Source organism: Trichosurus vulpecula, chromosome 2 (genome assembly GCF_011100635.1).
Source record: "Trichosurus vulpecula isolate mTriVul1 chromosome 2, mTriVul1.pri, whole genome shotgun sequence".
Taxonomy (NCBI): Eukaryota; Metazoa; Chordata; class Mammalia; order Diprotodontia; family Phalangeridae; genus Trichosurus; species Trichosurus vulpecula.
The window spans coordinates 145,068,427-145,085,837 of record NC_050574.1 but is presented as its reverse complement, the minus strand read 5'-3'; the positions used below and the strand labels follow the sequence as shown (position 1 = coordinate 145,085,837).

Sequence of the window (17,411 nt, the reverse complement as noted above, 5' to 3'; positions counted from 1 at the left end):
ACCACTTTTTAGGAAGGATTTGTATAAACTTCATGTCTTCCAGCAAAGGCTGGCCCCGTGTTGGGTAGACTGCAGTGCGCGTCTTTGTTCAAGTGTAGGGTAGATTCAGTGGGCTCTGAAATCCTTTCCAATTATCTTGTTTGATGGTGTTCTTGAGGCTGTTGTCAGTGCTTGATATCTGAAACTCTTCCCTTCTCACATCACATACTTCACTTGTAATAAAGAGTTAATGATTAATATGTTTATAGCAAATATATAATAGCTTCTGTTGGGCTATATGAAGAGGATAGGGATTGATACCCAATGTTAACAAGATTGAGTTCTGTTAGACTTTCTGCAAGATTAGTCAAAGGAGACTGCTGGCCAGGTTCTTGAGAAAAGTTAGAATACAATATCTAATCAGATGATACCATGAGCAAAGTATTAAATTCCAGGCACCACATTTAAGGAAGACTATTAGTCACTTAGAGAGTATCCAGAGGGGCACAACCAGTGTGGTGATCATGCAATTTGAGGGTGGCTTGAGAAGAGAAGCCACAGGGAGGACTTGATGGCAGTTTTCAAATCCTGGAAGGGTTGCCATATGGAAGACATTAGAATGTTTTTTGCTTGACCCTTGAAGATAGCATGACATACAGAGGGTAAAAGTTATGAGGATAGATTTGGGCCTCGTGTGAGAAAGAACTGTTTTACCATTAGGGACAGAAAATATCAGCTGGAAGTTACCTTAGCTATTGTTTTGTCTAACCACCTAATTTTGTAGTGGAGGAAACTAAGACTTAAAGAGGGTAAGGGCCTTCCTCAAAGTGACATAAATCACCAAATAGATTTAAACACAGAGGCCCTGACTCTAAATCCAGTGTTCTTTGCACTTTACCATGCTGCATGCCTCTTGTAAAATACTGGCATCTCAGGCTGTCATTTTTATGATATGAGTTCCACTTGGTTCCAAAATATGTTATTTAGTCAGGGATCCTTTCCTTACGTTTGTAAACAGTCTCTTATATTTGACTTCCCAAAGGTCCCACATCAGTACTGCTTTCTCAGTGCAGAAAAGAAAACATGAAAGAACTCCTTTGGCCACATGGAGGGAAAAGTTATTTGAAGTGATCTTCGCTGATCATTTTCATTTGAGCTGTTCCCATTCATCTTCATACTTTTTGAAGTTCAGCATTTTAATGTTCATCTTCAATCAAAGCTATTTTTTACTCTTCCTAACCTGGACCAGATTAGGTTTGCATAAGCCAGCTTTCTCTCCTGAAAAACCCTACTTTGTAGAGAGAATTGATCAAATCACTTTACTAAGTCTTCTTTACTAATTGTGCAGACTCCTAGCCCCTTTTGCCATTTCTTGTTAAATTAATATTACTTCAAGTTGTTTTGTAAATCAGGCTTCCACTGAGTCTTTTAATGTCTTGAGAATACCATTGTAATACTTGAACAGTCCAACTATTGTCCCTCATTCTGATGACATGGCCGGCTTACCTCATTTTCTGGTTATACATGTAATGAATGAGGGTTTTCCTCCCACTTATCCTGTTCCATTTGTGGTGAATAATATATTGTAGCCTGCTCATATCTACAGTGTGTCTTTCTATTGCTCTTTGGGCCACCTGTAATTCTCATTTCTCTTAGATCAATGTATTCCATGGTTTGCAAACATAATTGGTAGCACTATGGAGAGAATACAGGTGTGAAAGAGATGGGCTTTTGCATCACAGTCAACCAACAAGAAGATGCTGTGCTAGGTGTTGGTCATACAAGTACAAAGAAGGCGATATTTCCTGCTCACAAGGAGCTTAACATTCTTATACAGAAGACAATAAGCATATACATAAATATGTACAGCATAAATACAAAGTGAATAACTAAAATGTATATAAAATACAAGGAAGTTTGAACATTAACAGTTGATGGGAGCAGGAAAAGTTTCATGTATAAGATAGTTCTTGAGCTACATTCTTTTTTTTTTTTTTTTTTTGCTTTTTGGCAGGGCAGTTGGGGTTAAGTGACTTGCCCAAGGTCACACAGCTAGTACATGTGTCAAGTGTCTGAGGCCGGATTTGAACTCAGGTCCTCCTGACTCCAGGGCCGGTGCTCTACTGACTGCGCCACCTAGCTGCCCCCTTTGAGCTACATTCTAAAGAAAAAAGAGAATGCCATGGTGGTGGTAAGGATGGAGTATATTCCATGCATGTAGAAAAGCCAGGGCAAAGACAAGGAGATGGGAGGTGGATTTTCCTGTGTGAGAAACAAAAAGAGGGCCTTTTTGGATGGATTTTGCCTTGTTGTCTAGGAGAGGAATATCCACTGAAGCTGGAAAGATAGGTGAGAGACAGGCTGTGTATCAAGAGAATATGGCAGTAATCTAGGTGAAGAGTGGTGAGGGCCTGAATGGAAAGAAGTGGTCAGATGGGAGAGAGATTGTGAAGGTAAAAACTATCGTGTTTTTAATGAAACATGTCCATAATAGAAGACCTTAAGTAGCTTTTCCATCTGGAATATTGAAATCAAAAGATTACTAATATACTAAATTAATTATGACTTTTCTATTTCAGTGTCCTCTAATATGGCAGAGCAAGTGGGAAGGCCCAGAAGATCCCTTGCAGTATCTTAGAGGTCTTGTAGCTCGTGCACTTGCAATACAGGTAAACTTATATTCTTTGGTTATTTTCGTTGTGTGAATGTATTATAACAGGCCTGTTAGTATCTAAGAACCACCCTAATCAGAGGATCAGATGAATTTACTAAATAACCAGTGTTTAAAAAATGTTCTTATATAGTCGCACACATTTTCATCCTTTTAAAAATGAATGCTCTGAGCTCAATGTCTTAGGAAAGCTTCCACTTGCTGGCAGCTCGACTCTACATTATGGTTCAAAAGAGATATTTTTTCCCTTCAGTAATAAAGACCATCTCCTTTTTAGACATGTATTACAGTGGGTAGAAAGGCTCTACTGTCAGGAAGTTTGCTTTGAGCGATTGTGATTTGTTCATTTCTTTTCCTGACATTTAGGGTCGTGATGGTGTTGTGGTGGTCAGATTTGGAGGAGGAGAAAATAGAATCCCCTTATCCAATATAAGAAAGAAAAGACTTGGGTAGTAAAGACAGTTAGAAGATTAGGAGTGCCCATGTTTCAAGCTAGTAAAAGCTGACAACAGGGAATCACTAGACCTTTAGGATAGAAGAGCTGGCATGAAATAAATTCAGGTTGAGCTCAGCCGAAGCCTCACTCAAAGCAAGAAGTTGCAGTTATAGTCAGTATTATCATTTCCGCAGCAGAGAAACTGAGATGTGGTGAAGACCCAGCAGGTAGGGAATAACTGCACTGCTTGGGTAGCTGGAACTGTATTTTCATCAGTTGCCATTCCAAAGAGACTGCTTGCTGAATTTACTGCTCACCAAGAGATTTCTATCAAGTAAGAGCTCTGTGTGATTTCAGTCAGGATGCTCATATAGAATCCTTTTCTCAATTGGCCCTTTGTGCCTGTCATTCTGACAAGAGAGATAAATCATATCCTTATGCTCCTAGAAAAATGGGGGTCCCAATGGCAAGGATAAAAGGGACGCTGGTATACTTCTGTATGGGCAGCAAAAAGAAACCAGGGAACTCGATAGAGCTGGGGGCTCCTGATAAGACCTATCTGCACATTAGGATGACTAGAATCTTGTCTGAGAATTCAGTTCTGTGACTCCTCCTGTCTTATTATAAAGGGAAAACAAATAGGAGAGAGTTCTTTTTGTACAGTGTGAACAGAACGGAGGAATGGCATCTGTTGCTGTTAATGGGTTGAGTTACTTTTGTTAACTACAGTTGAGGAAGATTTCTAAAAAAGGACACTTTCACATCGTGAATAGCCCTTCTCCTGCCCCAAGTAGGAGAGGTCAAATGATTCCTGGCCAAGTCAGAGCACAATGACAGCTTCCTTGTCTCATGACGGCTGGTAGCAGGATGTCAAACAGGATCCAAGCAGGCCTGCCTAGAACCAAGGAATGTACTTCCTGCTGTCCAAGAGTAAGCAGAGCCAGTATAGTCTTCAATGCCCAATGAGAATCGTGTTGCACACAGTTAATGTTGAAACTCGCAACTATACATTCACATCTCATTACTGATAATGATGGTTCAAAGTAATAGGCACCATTTTTAGCATTATGGCGATTTAGTGCCCAAGCTATTTAATTCAACAAGTGAATGTAAAGGAAAGAGATAGAGTTATATGGATTATCAGTGAACACTTGCCATTGCTGCTCCTGAACCACCTTATCGTGGTATTCTGTAACCTATAAAAGAATAGTGGGTAAGAGCATGGTGCTAAAAATACCAGAATAGAACCAAAAGAATATAGTTCTTCAAAAAGCTGTTGCTTAGTAACATGTCATATGTGCTTATTTGGTACCTATGCAATTTAGAATACAAGTAATGCTTTAAAAGGCCTTAGATATTATATAGTCCAATTCCCTCATTTTCTATATGAGAAAATTGAAGTTTAAAGAAGATAAATGACTTGGCTGTTGTCCTATAACTAGTTAGTAGCAAAACTGAAACTGGGGCACAAGTCTCTTAATTACCAATGCAATGCTCTTTCTACTAGACAATGACATCGATTTTCAGTTCTTAAACTCTTGCAGACTGGCTTCCACTGTCACCACTGAATGACTTGTACTGCTCTCTGCAAAGCCACCAATGATTTCTTGACATCTTAACCCACTGGCCTTTCCTCAAACCTCACCGTTTTTTATTACTCTGCAGTTGTGTTGGTTTGTTTCGTTTGCATTGTTGAGCACTTCTTCCTTTTGGATAATTTCTCTTCCCCAGATTTTCATGACATTCCTTATGGAAACATTTTATTTTCTTTATTAGATAGTTTGTCATCTATTCCAGAAAACTGCTTGCTCTTTCCCTAGGGCTGAGTAAACTCAGTGCACTCTCCATATTTGGGAAGGTGTGAGCAGTCTGTCACTACAAGGTGAAATTTGGTGGAGACAACACAAACCACCACAACCAAAACAAGAGTAAATAAATCAATAAAAGTAAGCCTAGCAGCATGGTCAGAGAGAGGCGGGGGGAGAGCATCAGGGTGAAGTGAATCGGTACAGAGCCTTTTGTTGAGGTTTTTTTTTTCCCTGATAGGTATTATATTGTTTAAAAATGTTTATTTCTCATCTTTTTTTGTAACTTTTATTTATTTGTTGTATTTCTTCTTATTTTGAGGTAGTGCAACTGAAACTTAGACTAAGACATAACTTCTCACTTCATCTGGATAGAAGTCCCTCATAAACTCTTTTTGCAAAGCTGATTCTGCATCTGAATTGAACCTTTCTCAAATGTTATTCTGATCTATTATCCAGTCTTCCTCAGTTTCAGCTAACATGAAAACTGTCATCCATAGCAATTCAAGGCTCTCACATCCACTAGTACATCTGTTCAGCAGCGAAAGTATGTCCCACCTCCAGCATAATCATTGAGGTTGTAGACAGCACCTACAATTCAAGGATACTGCACCAGCTATCTCAAAGGAGTTGTTTAACCCATCATGCTGATCGTCTGATTTGCCTGTTCTAGCTTCCCTAGAGAGTTACTTAAAGAGCAATGCCCCTGAATGTGAAACTGCACTAAATAGTCCATGTTGGATTTTTTCTGGCAATGGACCCTGACTACTGTGACATACACTGACTGAATCTCACATTGTCCAGTCACTTGCCAAGTCTTACTAATTCTATCTCTATAACATTGCTTGCATCTGTCTCTTTCTCGTTAATTCACAAAGCTTCTACCTTAGATCAAGTCCTCATCACCTTTCACCCAAACTGCTTCAGTAGCCTCCTAATTAGTGTACCTGCCTTCAGTTTGCCTCTGGACACCAGAGAGACAACTCTGGTCTTACATGTTCCCATACTGGTATGTGTAAGATAAGCAGAGATTCAGAAGTGGATCCTAAATTAATTAGACAACCACCATGGTCATCACTAATGAGGATTTTTTCCAGGCCTCTCTGGATCAATTTGTGTCTAAATATATTATTCTGAGGCTCTGTCTTTGTCAACAGAAAATACTACAAGACAGGAAGCCATCTTATCTCTTAGCTAAATAAGTCTACATCTCTAGCTTTTCTATATGACATCTATTCCCATTACCTACCTCTCATTATAAAACTTATAGGGCATTTGGTCTAACATTCTATCTCCCTTTGTTCCCCTGTTGTTTGACCCTGTTTCCTTTGTGGGAAACCAAGTTAGGGAGGATGCCTCAATTCTCCTGCATTCTGTTCAAGTCTATAGATCCACACATTTTCCTATATGTGAATATTACTAATAATTTGATATTCTCAGTAAATTCATATGTTAGATTTTTTTCCTGCACAGATGTTTTACATTGACTTTCAAAATGAGATGCACACAATACCAGCAAAGCAAAAGAGAGCCTTTCTCCACTGGGTCATTCTCATTTTTCTCCATACTAAAAATAAATTAATCTCAGTCTATTTTAATAAATCTCTTTATTTCTCTTCCAAAGATTCCTCTCCAATAGTAGCATCACATTCTCTTTCTGAATCCCGATTTTCCACCTACATAGACATTATATTTTCTCTTTAGTTTCATACTTTCTTCCAACTTTCCAGCACAGACATATCTCAAGCTTCAAAAGTAATTTTCTTGTTAATATATTGTTGTATGATCCATTTCTTTTCCATGTCTTAACATTTATTTTGAAGAATGCTGCTGTTTACCTTGAGAGTTTCTGGAGTATTTTATATTCTTTTTATATAGAAACTTCTTTACATTTTCACATTGTCTTTTTTAATATCCCTCAAAATGTCTAGCATAATTCCTTATACATTATAGGAGAAAAGATAAATCCATCTACCTAATGACAGATAACAAAGAAGTAACTTGTAAGATCTATTGAAGATGTAAGGAAAGCCATTGGAGGATCACATCAATAGCTAGATACTACATGCAGTAGAAAATTGAATGCCACATTGACAAATTAAAGGCAGTACATGGAAAGGAATGCAGAAAACAAACATATTAGAAATTTTAGAATCCTTTAATCAGCAATTTAAAGCAAAATTTAAAAGCTTAATAAGACATATGGAGACCAAGAAGCACAGATAACGAAGTCACCATCAATAAAAACCTTACTGCAGAGGAGGCTGAAATGAAGAAGAGAAATAAAGAAATCAGGAACAAGATAGAACCACCAAAGAAGGGAAAGGAGTGAAAATTTCTGGTCATCTAGTTGGTCAGAAGGAAGGACACAGAAGTTGTATAAAATAATATACTACGTTTCAAGTATTCCTTAACATTTCCCTCCCCTCCATATAGTCTATGTTCTAGTAACACTGACGTACATGCTATTTGTTCCTCATGTACAACAAAAACCCCTCTCCTGACTCCAGGCCTTTTCCATAGCTACTTCCTCATTCTTCTCCTCCAGTGCCTTCCCTCTTAATTTACCTTCCATTTTCCCTGTCTATGTCTTGCATGTACATAGTAATTTGCATATTGCTTCACCCATTAGAATGTGCCTTCCTTGAGGGCACATATATATGTATATATATACTATAAATGTATCTGGACATACACACGGACACTCACAGAAACATACATATTTATTGGTAAATAGATCTGTTTATTGCACATGAGGGATATATATATATATGCATGTATATATTAGCATATATTTATATATAGATAGTGAAAATGAGTGATATTAGCTCACTGATAAAATAGAGGAGAATAGTAGATTGAATTAGAAAACAGAATCCAACAATACGCTATTTACAAGAAACACTTTTGAAACATAAATATGTAAGGAGACTTGCCAAGATGGTAGAGTAAGAGGAAGCAGTACAGCCCAGCTCTCTCCATAACTACCCCAACAACAACCTAGCAAAAATTCTGGACTGTGTAGTTTCAAGGAAATTAAATGAGAAACTACAGTGGTTCATCTTTCCAGCTTAGAATTACAACTATAGAGCAAAGTGATTATATCAACACTTTTTGGTACTGATTAAGATAAAGAGAAAATTAATCAATAAACACTTATTAAGCACTTACCATGTGCCAGACACTGTGCTAAGTACTGGAGATACAAACAAAACAAAACCCAGTGTCTGCCTTCAAAATGCTTATAATCTAATGGGAGAGTCATCATTCAGGCAGATATATAAGGAAGCCATATACAGGATAAATAGGAAGAAATTAACAAAGGAAAAGCACTAGAATTAGGAAGTATTGGGGAAGGCTTCCAGTAAAAGATGGAATTTTAGTTGAGACTTAAAAGAAGCTAGAGAGGTCAACTGATGAAACAGGATTAAGAGCATTCCAGGCATGGGATAGTTAGACCAATGCCCAGAGCTGAGAAATGGAGATTCTTGTTCATGGAACAGCCAGGAGCAATATCACTGCGTTGTAGAGTATGTGCTGGGGAATATGTTTTTAAAAGACTAGAAGGGTAGGAGGAGGCTAGGTTATGAAGGCCTTTGAACACCCAGCAGAGTATTTTGTATTTTTTCCTGGAGGTAATAGGGCACCACTGGAATTTATTGAGTAGGGTAATGACATGATTGGACCTGCACTGTAGGAAAATCACTTTCATGGCAATTGGAGAATGAATTGGAGTGGAGTGGGGGGAACATGAGGCAGATAATCCTACCAGCAGGCTATTGAAATATATCAGGGCCTGCAGCAGAGTGATGGCAGTCAGAGGAGAGATGGGGGGCGATATTTCATTTGTTGCAAAGGTGAAAAGGCCTTGGCAAGAGACTGAATATAGGGAGTGTGAGGTAATAAGGAATCTAGGATGACCCCGCCAAGGTTGTGATCCTGAGGGACTAGAAGGATGGTGTTGTCCTCTGCAGTAATAGGGAGGATAGGAGGGGGAAAGTGTTTAGGGGAAAATAAGTGAGTTCCGTTTTGGACATATTGAAGATGTCTACTGAACATCCAATTCTGAGATACCTGAAAAGCAGTTGGAGATACAAGATTGGAAATTAGCAGAAAGTTTGGGACAGAATAGGTAGATTTGAGAATCATCAACTTAGAGATGGTAATTAAATCCATGTGAGCTGATAGATCACCAAGTGAAGTAGCATAGAAGGAAAAGAGAAGATGGCCTAAGATAGAACCCTGAGGTACACCTATAGTTAGAGGAAGCATAAGGAAACAGAGCAAAGGGAAGGAAACAGAGCAAAGGGAAGGAAACAGAGCAAAGGGAAGGAAACATCAAAGGAAACAGAGGAGTGACCAAATAAGTAAAAGGAGAACAAGAAGCTAGTGGTGTCCTTAAAATTTAGAAGAGAGTGTCAAGGAGGAAAAAGTGGTAACAAATGTCAAAGGCTGCCGAGGGTGAAGGAGAATGAGGATAAAGGAAAGAACACTGGATTTGTCAACTAAAAGAATATCACTAAGAAGCTAGATTGTCTAGAGTTAAGAGAGTGAGAGGAGAGAAAATAAGAGGCACCTATTGTAGATGCCCTTTTCAAGGAGTTTAGCTATAAAGGGCAGAAGAGGTAGGATGATGATTAGTGGGGCCAGAAGGATCAAGTGAAGTTTTTTTTTTTTTCAGAATGGACGAGACATGGACATGTTTGTAGGTTATAGGGAATGATGCAATAGACAGAGAAAGATTGAAAATGAATTAGATTAGGAACAAAAGATCTAAGAACATAGTAGCATAGTCTTCAGTTAAGCCCAAAGATCACAAATACTGGGCTAAGGATTCATTTGTCAACCAAATAATCACTGAGTTATATTCACTATTGTTGGAACAAATTTAGCGAGATTTTTTTTTTTAGCTTTGACTTTAATTTTTTTTTGAAAAAATGGACATATTTTTGTGGAAGTTGCAGTAAAGTATATCCGGTAATTGTGAACATTATTCCATATCCCACTCTCTCCAGGAAGATTCAGAGTTTGAAAAGCTGAATTAATGTGAGTAGATCTGGCATAGGGCAGAATCCATGACAGCAATATGAAGAAGTGACTTAGAGGAATAGTTAGGGTTAACTACTTCACCAGATGTGCTCTATTTAGAGCTCTCTTCACTCAGTTAATTTTGGTTGTATCTGTCAATGTAGACAAGTGTGGATGAAATGATATATAGGATCTAAGTCTGATTTGTCATTTATATAATAGTAATACCTAGAGGACATGTAGAAATACTAGTCAGACCAGTGTAAGTGATGGCAAGACAACTCGTAGATGATCATGAAAAGAGCTTTGGCCTGGGAATCAGAAGACCTAGGTTTTAGCCCTAACTCTAAAATTATGTGATTGAGCACTTCCCTTCCCTTGGTCTTATACTTATCTGTAGAATGAAAGGAGTTGAAATAGATGATCTTCAAATTCCCTCCTTGTCCTATAATTTTCTAATTTTTACAAGGTTATATCAAAGCCAAGAGAAGTGCCTTATGTTCTGCATCTTGCTTTTAAAAGTCAGTTGACATATGTATAGAGAAATCTGTTGGGCAGTGGGGCTGAAAATGTTGTTATGATACAGCAATTGGGAAACTTGTTAGTATGGAAATGTAGCAAAGTTCCCTGTCATAGTGTTGACCTGGAGTTCCTTGGATAAGAATTGGTGTTTTTTGTCAAGATACTTGAGGGACTCACCAGCGAAATATTCTTTAGATTATCTTGAGTGTAATTTTCAGGTATGTCTTCATATGTTATCCAAGTTATGTTCTCTATTGCATTTCCTTGCTAATCACGTAGAAACGGTCAAGAAGAGAGAAGCATCAGAAATGTTTTTGACTAAATAAGTCAAAACGTTTTCTCAGATAAGATCTTAATGTTCCTACATTTTTCATATTAAACACTCTTGTAACACTGTTGTCACTTTTTAAGTTTTTTATTTTGATTCTCAAAGTAAAATTGGAACTTTGTATAAAGAAAGTATAGTTTGTTTTGAGCTACATATTGCTAGTTACCAAGGCAACAGTAAGCTTTTTTATATATACTCTTAGAAAGTCATTGAAAATATGTTAATCTAGTGTTTGGGTTTGTTGTTTATAGATCATAATGTAAATTCAAATGCCTTTACAATGTAAAATAAGATGATTAAATTTGGGGAGTGAGTCAAAAGTCCCTGTGACTGACAGGTGACAAGCATCATCTCTAACAAAAAATGCAGATTAGATACAGAATTTCAAAGTATGAAATAGACTTATAAGCCTAAGAATTAATAAAAAAAATTCACTATGAATCTCAAGAGAGTTACTGTTTAGTGAAGTAAGAAGGAAAAGATCTCTTAGATAGTCCTCTGTAGTTGTTCTCAAATGGATTCTTTATAAATTCCTTCCTTAATTTTAGTTAGCTTGTTGTAGAGGAAAAACTGATGCAAATATAATTATACATATTGGTTCTGTATCTTGGTTTAATATTCTTTTTTATGTTAGTTTGTCAACAGAATTATAAAATCGTTTCTTTTAAAGGAAACATTAACTATATCATCTAATTCACGTTAGAAATTATCCATGACCAGAGAGTTTTCTCAGATTAATATTTATTGCTCCATTATTATAGTTAATAGAGAAGACAGACACCACTTTTTCTGTTCATAGTTGAGAGATGGTAAGTTTATATTATTAGACTAAAGTTTATAAAATATATGAAATAGTAGAAAAATTAATACATATGGATCATAGTATCATAGATGTAGAAGTCAAAGAGACTTTAGAGACCTAGTCTACAACACATTGGATGGGGGTGATGGGAGGAACCCCTTGATCCCATGGTCTAGGGCAGGGCTTCTTAAACTTTTTCCACTCCTGACCCCTTCAGTGCTGGTCTAGGGCACATCTCATGAAACTTGATGTGCTCTGTCCATTCTCTGTGAGATACATCCTCTAGCCCCTGGCTAGGACATTCACTTTGCTGAAATGATGGAGCATCATCTTATTAAGTCCAGTGACTGAGGAGTTGTATCAAAAATGATTAGTAGAAACTGAGTCAGGAGAAGCTTCTCACTCCAAGGGCTATAAGAACTGAGGAAAAGCCCAAAACAAAACATGTCAGCCTCTTTTTTGGATATATTCAGTGCTTTCTTTTCCTTGGACTTGAAGCAAAGGAGAAAGGGGATGTCTTACTCCTTTTCCCAAGCTGCAGAGATGGCTACTCACAAATGTACGTGTTTATTTAGGAGAGCCTGAATCCCTGGTTGTTTGCTTCTCCTGCCCGCTTCCTTCTATAAGCATAGGTCAGTGAATAGTGATCCTGAAAAACTGCCTCAGTAGCTGCCCTCCTGAATTTGAGAACTGAGGAGTTCCAGAGTCAGCCATCAACTGCACAGGAAGAGCTGATTCCCACTTTTTTAAGGGAGAAGATGAATACCAACAAAATCATCCTGAAATCTGAAGGTACAAAGGGCCCTGTTTGGCTAGCCATTAAATCTTTGGACCTTGCAAGTTGTAGAGGCCCTGAAGATCCAAGTTGCTTGTGAAATAGCAGTTTCAGCTCTTTCGGCAGTTCCACAAAGTTGCTTTACCTCTGAAGAGAATATGGTGACTTTTTTGGGGTTTTTTTGTATTTATTAATGTGTGTTTATGATATTTTTGTGTTTTAAGTTGACATATCTGTTATTCATATTGTACATTGAGCACCTTTTCTAGAATGGATCCTGTTACCTGCTGTGGGAGGAGACTCCTTAGAAAGGAGCCATATCTAAGCTTTATCTTAAAGATTTCCTCAGAATTGCCCTGGGGTGGGACAGAGTAAGACCTCACATTTAGCATCAGTCCTCTCGATCCTCCCTTATGGGACAAGGCCAGTAGGCTTGGGTAGTATACCTCCTGGGCAAGAAACCATTTCAGTAAATTACATTTAATAACTAAGCTTTATCCCTTTTAGGGCTGACAGGCAAGTAAGTTGCTGGAAAATGTTCTGATTTATTACAAGCTACACACATATTTCAAATAATCAAAAGCTTTTAAAAAATGCCTTCTATGTGCCAGCTCCTATTTTGAATGTGTTGATTCTGGATATATATGAATGTATTCTGCTCATATATATCCAGAATCAACACATTCAAAATAGCAATTTCCCCCAGAGATCACATGCCCAAACGTACAATATGAGGGAAGAAAAACTTTTTTTGTTCTTTATCATATAAGTTCTACTATCTAAAATTGCTGAATTTTGAATCTAAGATAACTCTAGTTCTTCTGAATTATTATAATGTGTCAAAAAACCATTATCCCAAACAGGAATTTTCAAAGGACTCTTTTTAGGAAATTCTCTCATTTGTTTGCCAAGGATTATTAAGAGCATAAAAAAGCACACGAAAAAAGCACTAAATTAAGTGAATCAAATCCATGTATACTTATTTTCTTTAAAAATGTGGAGCTTATAGAAAACCAAAGAATGGAATTAACTTTTTTTCAGTGTAAATTACATAGAACATTCCATGATAGCTTATTCTCTTATATCTCTATTAAAAATCAGATTTGTTCACTCAGGTTTCATTATAGACTTTGAATTAAACAGAATATAGTTTTAAAAATAAAGCTTTTGGGCAGTATGGGCACTAGGCAGAATCATGGTGGATTGACAGCTACTCAAACCTCTTTACTAATTTGCTTGTCAGTAGTTTTCTAGGTCCTGTGCAGACTATGTCTTCCCAGGGGTATTTATAGCATCTGTCTTTTCTAAAAACAAGGAAAATTCTATTGCCCTATGACCTTTATTCCCTTAGACTGATGTTCTAAAGCAAACAGAAACAGCTGGCATTGCAGCTTCTAGGAGATAGGGAAACCAAAAAACCTATTTATCACAATTGAGGTAATTAGCTCTTCCTGTTCAATCCCTTGTAAACATTTTTTTTTTTCATTCAACATGAAGGAAAATATTAGAGTCATTTTTTTCCCCTTTAAAGTAATAAAGAGGCTGAGCAATGAGAATGAGAGGACAGAATTGAAGTGAACGTAATTGTTAAATGATCTAGCTTCCTGTGTGATGAAGAATTTATAAGAGCAATACAAGTTTAAAAAGAATTGCAATTACTTGCTGTAGATTATCATTCATCCACAAGTCTTCACGACACACTTTGTATTGTGACTCACTGCCTCCATAAACTGCACTAAGTGAATTAGGAATGCAATGATTTCCATCCATATAACATCATGCCGAGCTGTTCTGTCCCTAGGAGATAATACTACTGTCATCTTAGGGACGTAGCTAAAAAGGCTGATGTGTAACTGGATCACTTCTCTGTACTTTGGTTGTCAAGGCACTATACTTGATAACCTCTGTCTGATTCTTGGACTCTGCTTGGTATTCCAGTACACCAAAGATTCCATGATCTCATTAAGGTAGTTATTATTCCAGTGATGTAGATCACATCCCATCCATGCCTGCTTATCATATGTGACTCTTGTCCGTGTCCTTCTATAAAATCACCATAAGGAATCTATCCAACCTGCTGGAGGCCTTCCTTGTGTTCTTCTGATATTAAGGGATGATAGTGGAGTACATGAGACATTTATCTGATGGTTCTTGCTGTCCTATATGACCAACCCATATTTATTTCTTGTCATATGTTTCTCTGATGACATCTCATATACTACTTCTCTTACCTCGTTCCTTATTTGTAATATATTGCTGCCTTGCCTCCTACTTACACTCACTATGTACATCTCCATTGTCCTTTCAGTGATTCTTAATTTCATTTATTCAGCCAGTATAGTGTTCTGTGACTCACAGCAGTACATCATTATAGGAAAAATACTAGTGTTAAAAAATAGGTCTTTGTTTCAGGCAGACACTTGGAGTTAATAAATTATTTTGTGATTTCCTCAAAATTAGCTAGCCTATTCTCTTCCTCTTCTTTTGTAATTCTGGGCCCAAATCATTATCCATTTGGAGTGTGTTTCTCAGACATGATGAATAAGCTCTATAGGTTGTCCCTCCAATTGTATATCAGAATCAACCATTCATCATATTTGTTTTTTTTGCCCTGAGTGTGTAAAGTCAGTCTGTTGAGTGATTATCAGTTGCATTTAAGAGGATCTACCATGTTCTGGGACTTTATGCAGTCACAGAGGTTCACACTTCACCCTCTGTAGGGAAACTCCAACTTGAACTCTGTGCTAGATCTTGTCTAAATAGTGGTAAATATCTTTAGCAAGTGTATGTTTTCTATTTTATGCCTCTGAATAATCATAATCAAGAGATAAGGAGTAAACTGTTACTATGTCTTTATATTTTATGATTTTGACATAAGTAGGGGAAACAAATTAGAGGATAGCTTTTAATGCTTTGCTCTACTGAATCAAATACTATTTTATATTCAACAAACACTAAGCATAGTGGAATCTTATATTCCTTATGCCTTTCAATCTTGTAATGGTAAAGATGTGATCTGCTATGGAATATTGCTGCCAGTTCCCTTTTAATACCCTCTGAATGCAACGAGAATTTTAAGTATTGTGGCATATTGTAATTCAGGCAGTAAGTGACGGTGGGACCATGTAACATGAAATCCAACATATTACTATAGATGGTCTTTTTTTTTTAAACAAAGGTAGGAAGAACCCTCCACCCCATCCCTTATTGTGGAAGCATTTTTATATAAATGAGAAAGTAGATCTCTGGGTCAGTGATTATTCATATCCTTTGTAATCTTTTTTTGGGAAGGGGAGAGGGAGAAGTCCATAAAGGCCCATGTTGACACTTCACCATAATGTGGAGCTGGCCCTGTGTTGTAGTGTGCTGTTCATCTAGAGCATAAATAATGACAGGTTCTGGAAAAAAAAAAACAACTTCAAGTCCAGATCCAGCAACAGACCATATTTGGTGTCTAACTGAACTTTCTTTTGTTTGTGAGTTGCTATGGCTCAATAATTCATAATCAAGAAGCATCCAACTTGTAATGATATAAGGATCTTGAGCCCCATACCGCCTTATCAATAACCATACCCTCTTTACCTGTACCTTAATAGAACTAATTTGGTATCAGGTTCAGGCAATGCCTAACCTCCTTGATTAGGGGCCAGGGTAGAAGGAACCATCTAGACCTTGCCTTACCCCCCCCCCCCAATAAGTCCCTTTATTTGACCAGTCTTTGGTGCCATTCTCTACCTGAGAATGATTCTTCACTGTGGTATCTCTTCCCCTCCTAAACTGTTTCTGATCCTGAGTATGTGCTGCATAAACCTGCTTTCTTTACCAACTTGCTGTCCATAGCTCTTTCTGCTTCCTACACACCTTTTAAAAATTTCCCTTTCATTTTCCCTTACCTTTACCTCATAAGCAGAGCCAGCAGGGGCAGAACAGGAAAATAACATCTATACATGAATATATGCAGAACATATATAAAAATATCCAAGGTAATTCAGATTTATATGTTCTATGCTCTCACTCCAGCTAAATTTAAGCTGAACAAGGTCACAGATCCTGCCTTAATTATTTTTGTATTTCCCCTAGCACCCAAGCCAAAGTGCTTTACATATACTTTCATGGACCTTAGGTTTCATCAGTATAGGTGCCCCCTCCATGGATCATAAATCATAGATAATGTACTCTGTATGCCTTCTGATCCCCTATAACTCATGTCCGTATTGTCCCATAAGCCCTCTGCAGGGGGTCTAACACATGGAAGCCTTCTTCCAGAACTCTTAACATTATGTCAACTAAGAATAGATTTATCTAGAACTGAAATCATATTTACCCAGAGTTTTTTTTTAAAAATGTTTCTCTAGTTGTTGGTTAGACTGGAGTGAACAAAAAAACGTTAAAAATTATTAGTATGCTTAGCATGCTAATTGTGCTAAGTAGATCGTTTCCCCCTTCCATGGATTAATAGAATATGGTAAGCCTCAGCCTAGCAGCAAAGTAGATGAACGTCACTACAACTTAAATATTTATGATTGAAGGGAAACAGGGTGTTTCTCACCACCAAACTTTCACGCAGTATATAGTGGATAACAAAGAAAGAAGTATCCTTCAGGCTAGTGTGGCCCCCTTTGATTCTGCGTTGACAGTGGCAGAGTGGTAAGAAAGAGTAGAAAGAGTGCCAATAATCACATTGTTTTTAGACTAACAATAAATTTTAATTTGAATATTAGTACTCTGAACATAAAATCCTTGCCCTATATAAGTACATTGTACTTAAAAAATACTGTATAGAAAGCTCTTCCAAATAATGTCATTAAACATAACTGATTGTGTTATTATATTTAATCCTTTAGTTTGACTCTGCAAAAGCTATTTTAATGAAAAGAAATCCTTTATCAGTCAATATATGTGGGGGAGAAATGAAGAAATACCTCCTTCACCTTCAGCTTTTCTAACAGTAAATCATTTTATAGTTCTCTTAAGCATTGTCACAAAATCAAAATTAGTTTTTAGGGGGGTAGTGTGTGGGACAGATCAATATCTGTTAGATTTGAGCCCTGTAGTTATGGAAAAG

At 37.2% G+C, this 17,411-nt stretch overlaps 1 protein-coding gene across 2 annotated transcripts in view; it reads left to right on the top strand.

Moving 5' to 3' along the window:
- Positions 1-17,411, top strand: part of DYNC2H1 (dynein cytoplasmic 2 heavy chain 1) — a 414,726-nt gene that overhangs the window by 342,698 nt on the left and 54,617 nt on the right. For both annotated transcript variants that reach the window (XM_036745232.1, XM_036745230.1), the window contains one exon: positions 2,559-2,648. In XM_036745232.1, coding sequence (XP_036601127.1) covers positions 2,559-2,648 — 90 coding nt within the window. The remainder of the gene's footprint in view (positions 1-2,558; positions 2,649-17,411) is intronic.